Here is a 14,596-nt window from a genome sequence, read left to right as displayed (position 1 = left end):
GGCTGGACACTGGGGCCCTCCCTTGTCCTGCCAGGCCTGGGGCATGGGGGAGCCCAGCAGATTCGGGGATAACCACAGCAGAGTGCGAGGAGCCGGGCAGAGGTCCAGGAACGTTTCCTCCCTGCCGCTTTCCCATGGCTGTGGCAGGCTCTGAGGCTTGAGAAACACTCCGGGGGCTGCGGAGAGGAAGCTGTCGGGGAGCCCTTGTGCTCCTCTCCTTGTTTGGACCCAGCTACTTTTCCACTGTCTCTCTTGAGGAAAAGAAAAACAATTTTAAAGAAAGTGTGGATACATGTGTGTGCGAGGCTGCGTTTGGGCAGCAGAAGCTGCTGCAGCATGAACATACCGAAATACCCAGTGGATTTAATTTTATAAACCCCTTGAGCTGGTTCAGGGAGGAGCTCAAGGTCTCCTTCAGGCACTTGCAAATCCCATTTCAGGCAATTGGGAAGAGATAGTGTGATGGGGCGGGAGTGATGGAAGGGATGGAGGTGGGCAGGTTTCAGTGAGGCATCTGTGCAATTTGCTGTTTGCAGGTCCTGGCAGCAGCCTGGGGCTTCCAGCAGCCAAACCATCTCCTGCTGCTGGTTCATCCCCCCACACGGCCCTTTTTCATAGAATCCCAGATTGGTTTGTGTTGGAAAGACCTTAAAGCTCATGCAGTTCCACCCTCTGCCATGAGCAGGGACACCTTCCACTGGACTGAGTTGCTCCAAGCCCCATCCAACCTAGCCTTGAACACTTCTAGGCATGGGGCAGCCACAGCTTCTCAGGGCAACTTGTGCCAGGGCCTCAATACCTGCCCAGGGAAGAGCTTTTCCTCTTTTCCCCAAGCAGAGCCCATGTACCCCACCAAAGTGTTCCTGGGGTGGAAACAGGGCTGGGCTGGCCACTGTGTTCCTTCTCACAGGATTGGTCCCTGCAGCAGTGCCAGGGTGAGGGGTCCCTATGGCTTTAACAGAATGAGACTTTCCCCATGTCAAGGGACATCTCAGTGGGCATTGCTCGGAGCCTGCCTTGGCTGGGTCGAGAAGACCAGGAGGCACCACGTGTGCACTGGGTGGAGGGTAAGAAAGGAGGGACTGGATCCAGTTCCATGTCACTATGTGACAGGCATTTGGGAGCAGGCTGGGACAGCAGCAGAGGCTGGGCAGTGCTCGAGGTGCAGCTCCTGGTGCTCTGCAAACTGGAGCTGGGAGCAGCAGGTTGTCGCCTGCTGGGAGCTCTTTTCCAGCTCATGCAAGGGAAGGGAGCTAAAAATACAGCTTGTTTGCCTCCAGCTGGAGTTGATTTGGGCATCCCTGGCTGTTGTGGAGTGCAGTGGAGGACAGCCAGTGGTGGAAGTTTGCCGACTATAATTTTGCTGCTCTGCCCTACCCACCCTGCTCCAAAAAGCAATGGCCGGGAAAAGCAGGGAGCGGGATGGAGTGTTAAGAGCTCCCGACATGCTCTACTCAGAGTTTCCAGGACATGATTCACCTTTTCCCCCTCACCAGAAGCAGGCAGGCCTGGGGCTGCTGGAGGGATGTTCAGAGACTTACCTCTGCTGTACAGTGCAGCCCCTCTGCATGGAATGCCAGCACGGCCCCACCCCAGTCCTCAGCAGTGCTCAGCAACACAAACATGAAATCGTGTGGTTTCTCCTTGTTTTGTCTCCAGCCTTGTGGTCCAGGTCTTTCCCTGGCTCTGCTTGAAGGTGTCAGGGCAGCTGCTGCTGCACGTTTCCCATTCCTCCCTACGGCTCTTGTCCCAGTGCTCCACAGCGGTGGTTTGGTTCAGGGGGATGGTGGGGCAAGACACCTCAGTGAGAGGCTTCAGCCACACTGGTGCACTTGCAGGGGCCTGGCTGGGCTGTAATGACAGTGTTGGGGTGTAAAGAGTGTTGGGGTGTTGCAGGGGTGACATGTTTGACCTGCCTGGGTGCCTGTTGCTGGAGGAGAGGAGCTGCCCAGGAGAGTTGCTGTCGCTGCTGTCTCATGTCTCTGCTCTCCTCCCTCTCAGGTTCCCAACCACCTTCCCTGGTTTTTCATGCTGAATCAGGATCGTGTTAACTAAAGATGGAAACACTGGAGTCAGAATTGACCTGCCCAATCTGCCTGGAGTTATTTGAGGACCCCCTCCTGCTGCCCTGTGCCCACAGCCTCTGCTTCAGCTGTGCCCACCGCATCCTGGTGTCCAGCTGCTCCTCCAGCGAGTCCATTGAGCCCATCACCGCCTTCCAGTGCCCCACCTGCCGCTATGTCATTTCCCTCAACCACCGGGGCCTGGAGGGCCTCAAGAGAAATGTGACCCTGCAGAACATCATCGACCGCTTCCAGAAGGCCTCCCTGAGCGGCCCCAACTCCCCCAGCGAGAGCCGCCGCGAGAGGACCTACCGCAACAGCCCTACCATGTCCGTGGCCAGCGAGAGGATCTCCTGCCAGTTCTGCGAGCAGGATCCGCCCCGGGACGCTGTCAAGACCTGCATCACCTGCGAGGTGTCCTACTGTGACCGCTGCCTGCGGGCCACCCACCCCAACAAGAAGCCCTTCACCAGCCACCGGCTGGTGGAACCGGTGCCCGACGCGCACTTCCGTGGACTCACGTGCCTGGAGCACGAGAACGAGAAGGTGAACATGTACTGTGTCGCTGATGACCAGCTCATCTGTGCCTTATGTAAACTGGTGGGCCGCCACCGGGACCACCAAGTGGCATCGCTCAGCGATCGCTTCGAGAAGCTGAAGGTAAGGAGCTGGCGTGGCTGTGGCAGTGCAGTCGTCCACAGGAGCTGTGTCTGCCAGTGCTCAGAGCAGGGTCTGGTTCCAGGTGCCCCAAGCAGCGCCTCATATTTAAGCCAAACAGCTCCTGAAGGATCTGTGGGATGCAACTGCTGGGCTCCTCTGGTACCGTGGTACCAGGAGGCTGAGCTGGGTCTTGGTCTTGCCATTAGGGCAAAGTGTTTGCTGTTTTATTTTCTCCTGCTGGCGTGTGTGTGCCGAGTCTGGGTTTTGGACCCAAACGCCATTGGGCTTCTAGGTGTCAGTGTTGCTTTGCCTTGTCCTGTGGGAGAGCTGGGATGGCAGTTCCCTGGGAGACCTGTGGCACCATCCCCTAATGCTGTAGCCCTCGGGCCGTGCCTGCTCAGCTCTCTTGGAGGATGGGAGCAGGACAGGTTGGACTGTGGCCATTTCCTTTGGGAAAGCTGCTCCGCAGTCTCCCAGTGCACGGGCTGCAGCACATGGAAACCTCCCACTGTCCATAAATCCTCCCCTGCAGGCTCACCCTGTGCCTGAGGACCACTGAGCCCTAGGAAGTGCTCTGGGAATGCTTTTGTGTCCCCCTTGAGCCAGCTTGCTCAGAGCTTTTCCACTGTGAGAGGAAAGGCTCAGGCTCTGAGCCTTGGGGATGGATGGGTTGGGAGCAGCCCTGTGGAGAAGGATTTGGGGATGCTGGTAGGTGAAGAACTGGACATGACCTGGCAATGTGTGCTCACAGCCTGGAAATCCAGCTGTGTCCTGAGTGCATCCCCAGCAGTGTGGAGGGAGGAGGTTCTCTCCTTTTGCTCTGGTGAGATCCTCTGGAGCACTGGGTCCAGTTTTGGGGCCCCCGGCACAAGTAGCACATGGACCTGTTGGAGCAGGTCTGTAGGAGGCCACAGAAATGGTCCAAAGGCTGGAACCTCTCTGCTAGGAAGAAAGGCTGAGACAGGTGGGATTGTTCAGTCTGGAGATGAGAAGGCTCCGGAGAGATCTTAGAGCCTCTTGCAGTGCCTAAAGGGGCTTCAAGAGAGCTGGAGAGGGACTTTGGACAAGGGCATGGAGTGACAGGGGAATAGCTTCCCACTGGCAGGGGGCAGGGTTAGATCAGAGATTAGGAAGAAATTCTTCCCTGGGAGAGTGGTAAGGCCCTGGCACAGGTTACCCAGAGAAGCTGTGGCTGCCCCTGGATCCCTGGAAGTGTCCAAGGCCAGGTTAGATGGGGCTTGGAGCAACCTGGTCTAGTGGAAGGTGTCCCTGCCCATGGCAGGGGTGTGGACTGGATGGTCTCTGAATGTCACTACCAACTCAGATCCTTCTGTGATCCAATGAGGCAGTGTCAGAGCTTCCCAAGTGCCTCAAACTCCCCTTCTGTCCTCCACCCTCCTATGGGATCTCAGCACTTTGGCTCCTTGCAGATACCATCCCTCAGGGGGCTGGCCTGAACACTTCTGTGTCTCCCAGAAGGACCTTGCCTAGAGAGGATAAGGTGGCTGAAGGCTGGCAAGGATTCAAAGGCTTCTGAAGACCTCCCCATGGTCCCATTGTCTGGGGTCTCGCTTCCACTGGAGCGTTTCCAGCAGCGGGAGCTTTTTCTCTAGGACAGCCCACCTTTTCTATCCTAATCCCCCCTGGGCTGCAGTGGCAGAAGTGGGTGATGCCTCTCCAGCCCTTTCACTCATGGCACATTGATCTGAACTGAGTTACTGTTCTGCTGGTCTTCAGGAGGGAGCCAACAAACTTCCCAGGATCCCTCCAGAGCACTTTGAAGCTCAGTCTTTATGCGGGGGCTGTGGTTGCAGTGAATGTGATATGAACCTGCATGGATGATGTTTGCCCTATATAAAGTTTGAAATCCCTCTCTGTCCCCTGTGCAATCTGGATGAGCCTGCAAAAAAAAAAAAACAAAAAAACCAAACGCTTTTAAACCTTTTTTTTTTTTAATATGAAAAAAAACTACAACAGGTCCCATCTGAGGTCGTGCTGTGAGGCTGTGGCCCCAGTCATCTTCCCATTAGAACCCTGCTCATGCCTTTCCCAGCTGCTGCTTCCTTAGTCTTTTCTCCCTTCATGTACCATGCTTGTTCTGACCCAAAAGTGCTTTTCTTGACTCTTTGTCCTGTTCATGTTCAGAACAAAACCCCTCTCTCTGCTCTCATGGATTTTGAGGGCAGAAGGAATACTTCTGTTGCTCCAGCAAAAAACGCAGAAGACTTGAGGGTTTTTTTGTGCAGACCAGATTATTTTTTTTCTTCCTTGTTCTTAAACAGACTGATGCCTGGAAAGAAATCTTCCTAGATGTCCAGTGTCCTGGGCTGGTTTCCCACCTGCCCCTCTCTGAACTCTCCCAAACCTGCTGCAAGGTGCCCAGTGCTGTGACTAAACACCCATGACAGCATGAGGAATGGGCAGTGGGATGTCCTGGATGTTGTTTTTTCCTTCCCTGTGTTCCAGCCACGAGGTTTGGCTTTGGGTCAGTGCTGCCAAATGGGGTCTGGGGGGAGGCTGGGATTTGCCTGCAGCCCCTGATGTGCCCATCTCCCATCACATCATGCCTCACCTAAGCTTCCTCGGTGCGTGGAGCCGTGCCAGCAGCCCCATCCATAGTGCAGGACATTCTTTTCCCATGAGGAGATGTTTACAAATTGGAAACCTTCGAAAGCAATGACCACGTATGTTTGCACACAATAAAACCTGGGCAGGGAAATTAAAACCTTGGAATATTCCTCCCTGATCTGGTCCATGCCAGCCACGCAAATCCATCTGAGGAAGCTTTGCAGGTTGCCAGAACACCATTTTTTTTTTTCCTTTTAAATAACAGCCTGAAGTGATTTTGGCTGTGTAGGGAAGCTCTCCTCTGCTGCAAACATTCTTCCTGTGCTGTTCATCCTGCCCAGCTCCCCACTCACTGCAGGGCTGGAGCTGGATGGGGAGCAGGGGTGAGGGTGGCCACAACTACCTAGGGGGGACCCCGATGTGTCCTTCCTCTGGCTCATCCTCTAGCACATCCCTGTCTCTGGCTGTGCACTGGTTGGGCTGTTTTTGTGTGTCTCTTTTCCTAATGCTCTACTTCCGCTGCAGGAATTGCTTGGCATCAATGCTGGGCTTTACCAGCAGAGCCAATGTTTGCTTTATCATCTTGTGCCATCTCCTTGCATGGCCTCAGTCCACAGCTCTGGCCACCACACGCTCCCTAGCAGTGCTCGAAATCCTTGCAAGTACCTGAAGTAGTTGAAACCCTTAAAAAGGTGCTGGTAGGATGCTGCTGCTCCTGCAGGCCTGCCCTGTGTCCCGTGCCCAGGGCAGGGCTCTGGCCCTCCACAGGATGTTGTCGGTGAGCTCCGTGTCTGCTCCCAGAGCTCCATGACACACTCGGGCAGCCAGCAGTGAGCAGATGCACTTAATCCCTGGCTTTGATCCTGCAGCTCGAGCGAGCTGGAAACGCCTTTCAAGTTGGATTTTTTTTGATGGAAAATTGGGTTTTTGAAGTGAGTAACTTCCTGTTGTCAGAAGGACTGTGCTTTCCACACAAATCTTTGGTGGGGAATTTTTTCTCTTTCTTTAGAAGAGCTGAGTGGCTGAAACTGGACTGTTGTGTATAGACCAGAAACCTCCCCCTAGTGCTCCCCTTCCCTTGAAGCTGGTTTGTCATCCAAAGTCTCTAGAGTGTGCCAGCAGCCTGACTTCCCTGTGGATGCTCTGCAATGATCCATCTATACTGTATTATACACCTCCACATGTTGTAGGAACCGTCTTTAATCCCTTTAACACGTGTGATGGGTTTATTTTGTGCATCCTGAACCCCACTTGTTCATGCTGTAAAGATTCTGGCCAGGGTGAGCAGTTTTCCGGATTTAAGCAGGGACCACGTGGATGCTGGACAGGATGGGGCAGAAGGTCAGAGTGCTGGAGCGTGTCCGGGAGCTTTCTGAAGCTGGGATGGATGCAGCAGCATTCTGTTCTGCTGGGAAGGTTCATGTCAAGGGTTACCAGCTGCAGAGTCAGTGAGGGAAGGGAACAACAGCTCTTGGGGTAGGAAAGTATCTGTAATGGAGTGGCTCCTTCCCAGTGCTGTGCTGACATGCTTGGAGAGGTGAGGAGATAATGGGGGATGAAATACTGGTGGCAGTGTCCTGCAGGTGAGGGCAGGTGTGGCACCCCATGAGTGATGTGAGGATGAGGTGAGGGGCATGAGGGTGTCCTCAGAAAGTGGACCTGAGTTAACATGGCATGTTTGAAGGCATCCTTGTATCTCCTATCCTTCTGCAGCCCACCCTCAAGGTCACTTCCTACCCTGAACCCCCCATTGTGAGCTCTCGGAGGTCTGGGGTGCCACCTGGGTGTGTCACTTCGAGTGTGCTCTGCTCTGTGTCCTTGCTCAGCCGTGCACTGCCTGTCCTGCTGTCCTGTGCAGCACCTTGTGTGGTGGGTGAAGCATCCACTGGCAGCATGGACCAGGCTGGCTCCTTGGTGGCAATGGCCTCTGCTTCCCAAAAGTTTTCTATGGTGTGGGTGCTGAAACACTGGCACATGTTGCCCAGAAAAGCTGTGGCTGTCCCATCCCTAGAAGTGTTCAAGGCCAGATTGAGCAGGGCTTGGAGCAGCCTGGTCTAGTGGAAGATGTCCCTGCCCATGGCAGGGGGGTGAATAGATGGTCTTTGAGGTCCCTTCCACCCCAAACCATTCCATGATTCTCTGATTTCCCAGTCCAACAGGCAGCACCAGTGCTGCGACTGCGTGAGCTTGGCTGGGAGTGGTCCAAGTACATCAGGATGTTGGTGCTTGTTTTCCCTCTCTGTGGGTTCAGGAGGGGTCGAGATGTTGAATGCAGTCAGTGACAAAGTCATGCGCTGGCTCAGCTTGCTGGCTGGAATTCGACATTAAAGATGAAATTAAAACTGTGTGTAGATTAAGAGCAAAACTAATGGCCTGACCTAGATACAGCAAGTGCCCAGGACGGCAGTGCGTTATCTGCTGAGTGAAATCTCAGCCAATTATAAATTCAGATTGCTTGAAACTCATAATTGCCACCCTCTCTTCAGTGCCTGCCGGAGTCCTGCCTGCACCGCGGTGCCGCTGCCGTGCTGGGGCCAGCACAGGGTTACACAGAGGGATACAGCAAGAAGGGGTCTCTGCAGAGCTCCAGCTGGCTCTTCCATCCATGATTTGTGCTGGAAGGAGTGTTGGAAGAAAGGATTTTGCCTTAATTATTGTCTGCTGTCCGTGGCTTCTCTTTGAGCTCTGCTCCCTTTGAGGAGCCAGAGAAAGGGCCAGCTCTGAGGAGGCTTTTCCTCTGCTGTTGCTGAGGCTTCTGTAGATTGACAGGCTGGAAACATGCAAAAGAAAGAGAAAAGCTGTGTCTTGTAACACTTACATCACCCCTCTTCTGGAAAAAGAGCCATGAGCCAGGCAGAAATCCCATCCTCTGTTACCTGCCGGAGCAGCGCTGCCTCCCATGGGGCTGTGAGAATGGGACCAGGATTAACAAAACCTCCCCGAGCTGACAAATTGTGCAGAGAGCTGGTAGTGATTCCAAGGCTTTTAGGAGAGTGGTGGGGTAGAAAATTGAGAAAAACTCTCCGTCGTGCTGCCACGTGGGACTTGTTCACCTGGGAGCTGCGAGCATGTTCCCACTAGCGCTGGGTGAGTCACGGATTGCTGCTTGATTTATAATTTACTGCACTGCCATGGGGCTCAGAGGAATTTCAGTGCCTGTGTCTGTATTCCTCCACACCAGGAAGAGTCAGCCGAGGACGAGGGCTGCAGTTGTGACTGCTGAGACTCCCACGCAGCAGATGGGGGCTGTTCCCAGCAGGAACAGAGCTTTGGTGGTGCCGGAGCTGTCGGCCCCTGAGCGCTGAACCAGACAGACGTGCTTTTGCTACTTCACTTCCAGACCCCTTGGAGGAAGGGATGCAGGCCCAGCTGAGGCTTGCTCCTGGGGGAGGGTGGGATTGTAACCCCCCACTGCTGTGGGGATGCTGGAGGAGGATATGTGGTCTCCATGGGTGCTGTAGCCCCAGCCGTGTGGGCAGTGGGGCTTTGTCCTCCCCAGCTCAGCCATGGTTCAAGCTCCCCCACAACACCGGGTGTTTTTAGTGTTATCTTGGGACAAGTTTGTCACCTAGTGACCTCCCTGAGCAGAGGGACCTGTGCCACACACCAGGGTCCCCAACATAGGGTTCTCATCCCTGTTGCTTCCCTCTCAGTACCAGAGCACCCAGAAGACCCAGAAGATCCTCCTGCCTCATCCTTGATGCATCCTGCTTAAATATTGATCATTTGGAGGTCACAGGGGCCAGGAATCAGCACTGAGGGCTAAGATCTTTGATAATTTTTTTTCTTCTCAGAAGTCTGCTTTTTGGGGAGGGTTTGGATTTTTTTTTCTTATTAAGCTAAGCTGTTATGGGGATTGAGATAGCAGAGCTGCAAAACAGTGTTGGTTAGATTAATCTCTCGCTTTTTTCCAAACCTACACTCACATCCAAGATAATTTCAATGTTGCTATCTCAAGAGCAGCTTGAGATGGAAAATGAAAGCATAAAGCTGTGTGAAAATCACTCAGTGATGCTGTGTTTGGGATGAGGCTGGAGGATTAATCTTTAGCCTTTGTGTCCTGGGCAAGCCAGGACTGGAGTCCGAGGTCTGTGGAGGGAGGAAGATGGTTGGCAGATGAGATTATTTTTAAATAACAGGTGTCATCTTCTTTGATCAAAGTCTCCCCTCCAAATGCCCTAATTTCAGAAAGTGACTGGTATCAGTCTGTTCACCCATTGCATCAGCCTCAATCAGTAGGAAGTGCTGAAGGTGATGGTTAAGTATGTGCATGAATTCCACCCTTTTTAGGCTTGATAAACCAAAATGTGTGGTTCTTATCAGATCTGTGAGTGTGAAGATAGTGGGGTGCAAGATGAGAAGGGCAGATCAGGCTGATGGGGCTATGGGGCTTGAAGGGTTGACTTGTTCTGGGAAGATGAAGACACCAAGGAAGGTGCCATTAACCCTCTGGAGAGGAATCTGTCCGTGGGCTGTGACATGTCCATGCTGGTCCTTCTGCCATCGCCACGGAGTTTTTCAAGCCAGTTTATGTTCCCATCAACCTTAATCTTTGCTCCACTCATCCCTTGGCACATGATTTCACAGATTATGTTTTTTCCCCTCTGTTAACAAGTCTTTGTTAACAATATATACACTTTTATGTTAGTTTTCTTTGTAACATCTCTCTGGTAGCCTCAGTTCTGTGTTATCTTTTGCAGTTTCTGAATTTCCATTCAATCCTTATTCTTCTCTCCGTGGTTTTTTTGCAGTCCAAACTCTGTGAGGGAGAACATACCCCTGTGCACGCTGTTTCCTTCCCAGAACGGGAACTTGTGCTTCCCGAAACCACTGCAAGCTGTGTTCTTTTCAAGCCTTCTGGTTTGTGGTTGTTTGAAGGGTGTGAGCTGAGCTTCAGTTCTTTCACTTCCGCGTTTTAAAGTAAACTTAAAAAATAATAATGGAAAGGATTAGTGGGACTCCAGGTCCCACGGGAAGTCCCAGCAGTGGTGTGTTCCCTGTGTGGGAGGTGATGCCCTACCACCTCAGCTGTGCCTGGTGGTCCATCCCTGGGGAGCTGCTTTTTGGGGTCCTCAGATACATTTTCTGCTCCTGATGTTCCTGTAAGCTTGGTTTGCTCCTTGCAGATCCACCCTTTGCCCAAGGGCAGGACACTGTTTAAGATGTTTATCCTCAGCTCCTCTGCAGCACTCCTGCTTCCAGCAAGCTCATGCTACCTATGTCCTTTTATCCCCTTTTTTTCCCTTATTTTTCAGAGCTTTTACTCTGAATTTTCCATTTCTGAACATGTAGGTGTGTTTCCCTTGCAACACTTGTATCCCAAAACGTGACCTTGTGTTTCTGCAGAAGGGTCTGGTTACCTGTCTGCTCCTCCCTCCCACAGCTGCAGGTTATTGAGCAGAAATGCCTCCCTTTCACATGACCCTCTTGCACTGAGGCTCTGAGAGGGGTGTGAGTCTCCATCCCCCTCTGTCCATCGGCTGTGTTTCTGGAGAGCTCACAGCCACTGCATTTTCTACTTTATTTGGATTTTTTTCCCTCTTTCTGCTCCTGGCACTTCAGGTATGTCAGTGACAAGCCCTGCCTGAAGCCAGACTGTAGTGGGCAGAGCTCGATGGGATGGGGTGAAGGCTCTCAGGATGCTTGTGCTGGAAGGTGCTGCCCTGTGAGCACCCTCATTTGAGGGAAACAAAGACCAGTTTCTCTTTAAGAAAAGTGCTTTGCTAGCAGTTTCGGAGGGCATAGCCCTGCTTGGAGGCTGGGCAGCACTGCTGTCCCAGGACCATCACTGGGATGTGGGGTTGAGTGGAGGGGTTGTGCTGCCCACTGTGCTCCTGCCTGCGTGGCACAGGGGCTGTGTGCCCTCAGCATGGGGCTGTGTGCCCTTGCAGCTCCTGGATTGCAGGGTGGCTGCTGTGAGGCCACCAGCCCACTCACCCAGCACTCCCCTCCCTAGGAGATGGAGAAGGAGCAGTGCTTTCCCTCTCCCCCTGCCCGGCACCCACAGCCCTCTGGTCCCGAAACAACCGAGGGCTTTGCCGAAGGATTGATATTCCTGCCCTGAGTAGCTGTTGTTTAATATTCAGGATATATTGCGTTTGGGCATGATGAATATTCAGGAGAGGGAATGAGCAGAGCTCAGCTGATGCCTCTGGCTGAGCGCTGGGGATGGTGCTGGCTCTCCTCGGGCTCCCTTCAGCCATTCCCGGCGCGTGTCCGTGGAAAATGGGTCCCAGCAACGTTCAGTAGCTTTAGTAATTTGGAGAGTCGGGCTACGTGCAATTGAGCATCAGATGAATTTCTCAGCAGGCTCGAAGCCCTGCTCTGTGGTGCTGAATATTGCTATTATTATCACATTAGCCACTGAAACACCTGACAAGTGTAATTAAGTGATTTTACCTTGACAGCTGATGTGCTTTTTTTAAAAAAAAAAACAGCTTTGAATATCCAATCGGTGTAGTTTGATGTGCCCTTTTATAGACATCAATGTGCAATAGCAGCAGTTCTGCTGATAAATCCTCCTGTGTTAGGTGTGGAGATGAATCTCAGGACCTTGAGGAGTGGGGGGTTACCTTACCCAGGGAGTGTCCCAGCTCCTGGCTGGTCCCTGGAGTGTCCTGTCTCCTGCTTTGGGCTTTCAGGGTCTCCAGGGAAACCATTCCCTTGCTGAAAGGTGCTCGTGGGCCTCTGTGGAGCTTGGCATGTCCCATGGAGCTGGCAGAGTCCACTCCCCATCAGAGCCTTTCATTTGACCTTAAAGGTCTTTTCCATCCCAAAGGATTCTGTGAGCTGTGGCAGATCAGCCCACCTGGGTTTGATCTTTATCGACAAGCAGGTAGGTCTGTGGTGAGGAAAGCAGAGGTGTGTCCCCAAAATCTCCTGAGCTGGCTTCCCGATGAACAAGTTCTTGCACCTCTGATGTTACTTCTGAGCTCTTAGCTGGGTGGTCCGTAGGAGGGCACATCTGGAGCAGCTGGAGAGCGCTGTCCTTGCAGGATGTCATGACACTGTGTTGCTGTACAGCGTGCAGTGTGTGCATACAACAGCATCTGTAATTCTGATGTGTGACGTAGAGCTTCATGTCAGGAGGTGGAAGGGCCACCGTGGGCTGTGCAGCTGGACTGGGTGGCAGCGCTAACAAGGCAGTCAATCCTGAATCCCCCTGACTTGCCAGTCCCCTGCAATGGGCTCTGGCCATGCACAGCAGGATTAGGGCTGCCCTCAGGTGTTTAAAGTGGAAGCCGGGTGACCATTTTGGGGCATAGATCAGCATCCTTGGCTCTACTGCCTGGAGCAAATAGAGTCTCGGATGTGAGGAGCAGGGATATTTCCAGTCATCTCCCTCTGTATGGTGTGGATTAGGCATTTCGTGGTCCTGCCTGTTGCCTTTATTTGGTTAGTTTGGGAGCATGTTTTGCTTTGATGGGAACATGCCCAGCAGCGTTCTTAGGAGGGGATATCAAGCACCACCAGCAGCATGAACTCCCCATGGCTCTGACCTCGCCAGCCCTGTGCATGTGGTGATTCACCAAATGTGCTTGAGGATGGACAGACCTGGGCAGCTGAGGGCAGGACAGGCTCCTGCCCCATGGCCAGAATAAGTGCAAGTGGCCACAGTGGCCAGGGAACATGGTGGGATGCTCCCAGCAGGAAACCCCTTTTCCTCCTGAGAAAGCTATTGGATAAATCTGCATCCCCTGCCTTGCCCTGCACCCTGCTATCTCCTCTGAGTGTGGCTCCATCTGAGCACTCCAACTTTTCCAAGCACATTTGCTTACCAGGAACTGGGATTTGGGCATTTTAGTGTTCAAAATCATCACGACCTGCAGCTAAATCCTTGTGAACTGGCTGAACCCCTTTGTGCTCTTATGGGCATCTCTGATTTATGGGATAAGCTCAGCAAATAGCGTGCAAAAAGGTGTGTGCCATGCGGGATGTGCCAAAACAATAAATCCAGATTCCTCCCTTGTTTCTCCAAAGGACTTTTGGGAACCAGATATCCGGCATCCAAAAGAAAACATGCATGGGTTGTCTTTCAACATGAGCTCTTTGGCTTCATTTGTTTATTTTTATGATGAGGATGATTGGAAACTAAAGGTTGGGAGATGAGAGAGCCTGGTGGATGTGCTTGCTGCAACTCCGTGTCCTGGCTGGAGTCTGGTGCTTGTGGCGGAGCAATCCATAAAAATCCATCCTGTAATGGAAACCACCAAAAAAACAAGTCCCCTCTTTGGCCTCCCAAGGAAGGAGCTGTGTCCTGCCTGAAGCTCTCCCAGTACTGTGGAGGAGGAGGGGTTTCCAAGTGGTTCAGGGGTAATGGGGCTGCAGGGTGACAGCTGATGAAACCCAAATCTCTTTCTGAAGTGTGTTTTTAAAGGTTCATCTCAAAGTAACTCACCCTGAGTACTTCCATACTGCTTAAAATGGTGTTTTTCCTGGATAAGTTGTCCGTGGAACCATTTTTTATTAACTGGATGGAGGTTTGTGTGTTTATTGGGTGCAGAAGTTGAAAGGGGGATATTCCTTGACAGCTTCTGCAGGCATAAAGCCACGTGAAGGTCTTGGTAAGCTGTGAGCCTGTGGCAGGGTCAGGAACGTTGATGTTTTAGGAGACTAATCACTAAGTTAAAGCCAGGAGAATCCAAATTTCTCTTCAGCCACACCTGGCTTCCAACAGCAATGCCTTTGTTAGCAGAGATTCCTGACACACAGATCCAGCAGGAAGCCAAGCAGGCTGGAAAATTGAAGGATGCTCAGAGAGGCTGTTGCGGAGAAAGGAGCTGGGAGCGAGGGGGAATGTGTATTAGGAATGCTGTTTGCAACGTGAACTTACCAGTTTTGTTTGGAATGTGCCAGGTGGGGATAAAGCAGGTTATTTATGCATTGGAGGGGTGGAGGTGGGACACACATTGTGGCTTTAATTGCTTTCTCCTCCCAGATGCCGTGGGACACCGACATGGGGACTACAGGGTGTTGTCCTCCAGTGGCAGGGTTGGAGAGAGGGGTGCAGCAGCAGGCAGTTGCTGAGATCTGCATCTTCTCTGCTTCCAGGGAAGAGATTTATCTCTCCTGACTCCTTAGCTCTGCTGGCTTGGCAGCTGGAACTTGCACCTTGGGCCATGGCCTCTTCCCAGGCTTTGCTGATGCTGCTGGGACATCCCTCAGTGAGACCAAGACCTGCTGAGAAAGTTGCAAGAGATTCTGTCTTTCCTGGGAGTTCTGTCTCTGTTGACTCTGTCTGAGAAAGACTTTAATCTTTGCCAAGATCAATTAAATCGATTTAAGACAGCAGGTGTGAATGCTGT

General features: G+C 52.5%; 1 protein-coding gene across 2 annotated transcripts in view; it reads left to right on the top strand.

The window, feature by feature from the left end:
* MID2 (midline 2) overlaps positions 1–14,596 on the top strand; it is a 74,021-nt gene that overhangs the window by 16,292 nt on the left and 43,133 nt on the right. For both annotated transcript variants that reach the window (XM_064670372.1, XM_064670373.1), the window contains one exon: positions 2,002–2,723. In XM_064670372.1, the coding sequence (XP_064526442.1) occupies positions 2,058–2,723 (666 nt within the window). In that variant the 5' untranslated portion in view covers positions 2,002–2,057. The remainder of the gene's footprint in view (positions 1–2,001; positions 2,724–14,596) is intronic.

This window comes from Pseudopipra pipra, chromosome 13 (genome assembly GCF_036250125.1).
Source record: "Pseudopipra pipra isolate bDixPip1 chromosome 13, bDixPip1.hap1, whole genome shotgun sequence".
In the NCBI taxonomy this organism is placed as follows: Eukaryota; Metazoa; Chordata; class Aves; order Passeriformes; family Pipridae; genus Pseudopipra; species Pseudopipra pipra.
Note: the sequence above shows the minus strand (reverse complement) of the source record. Positions and strands in the feature narration are given on the sequence as shown.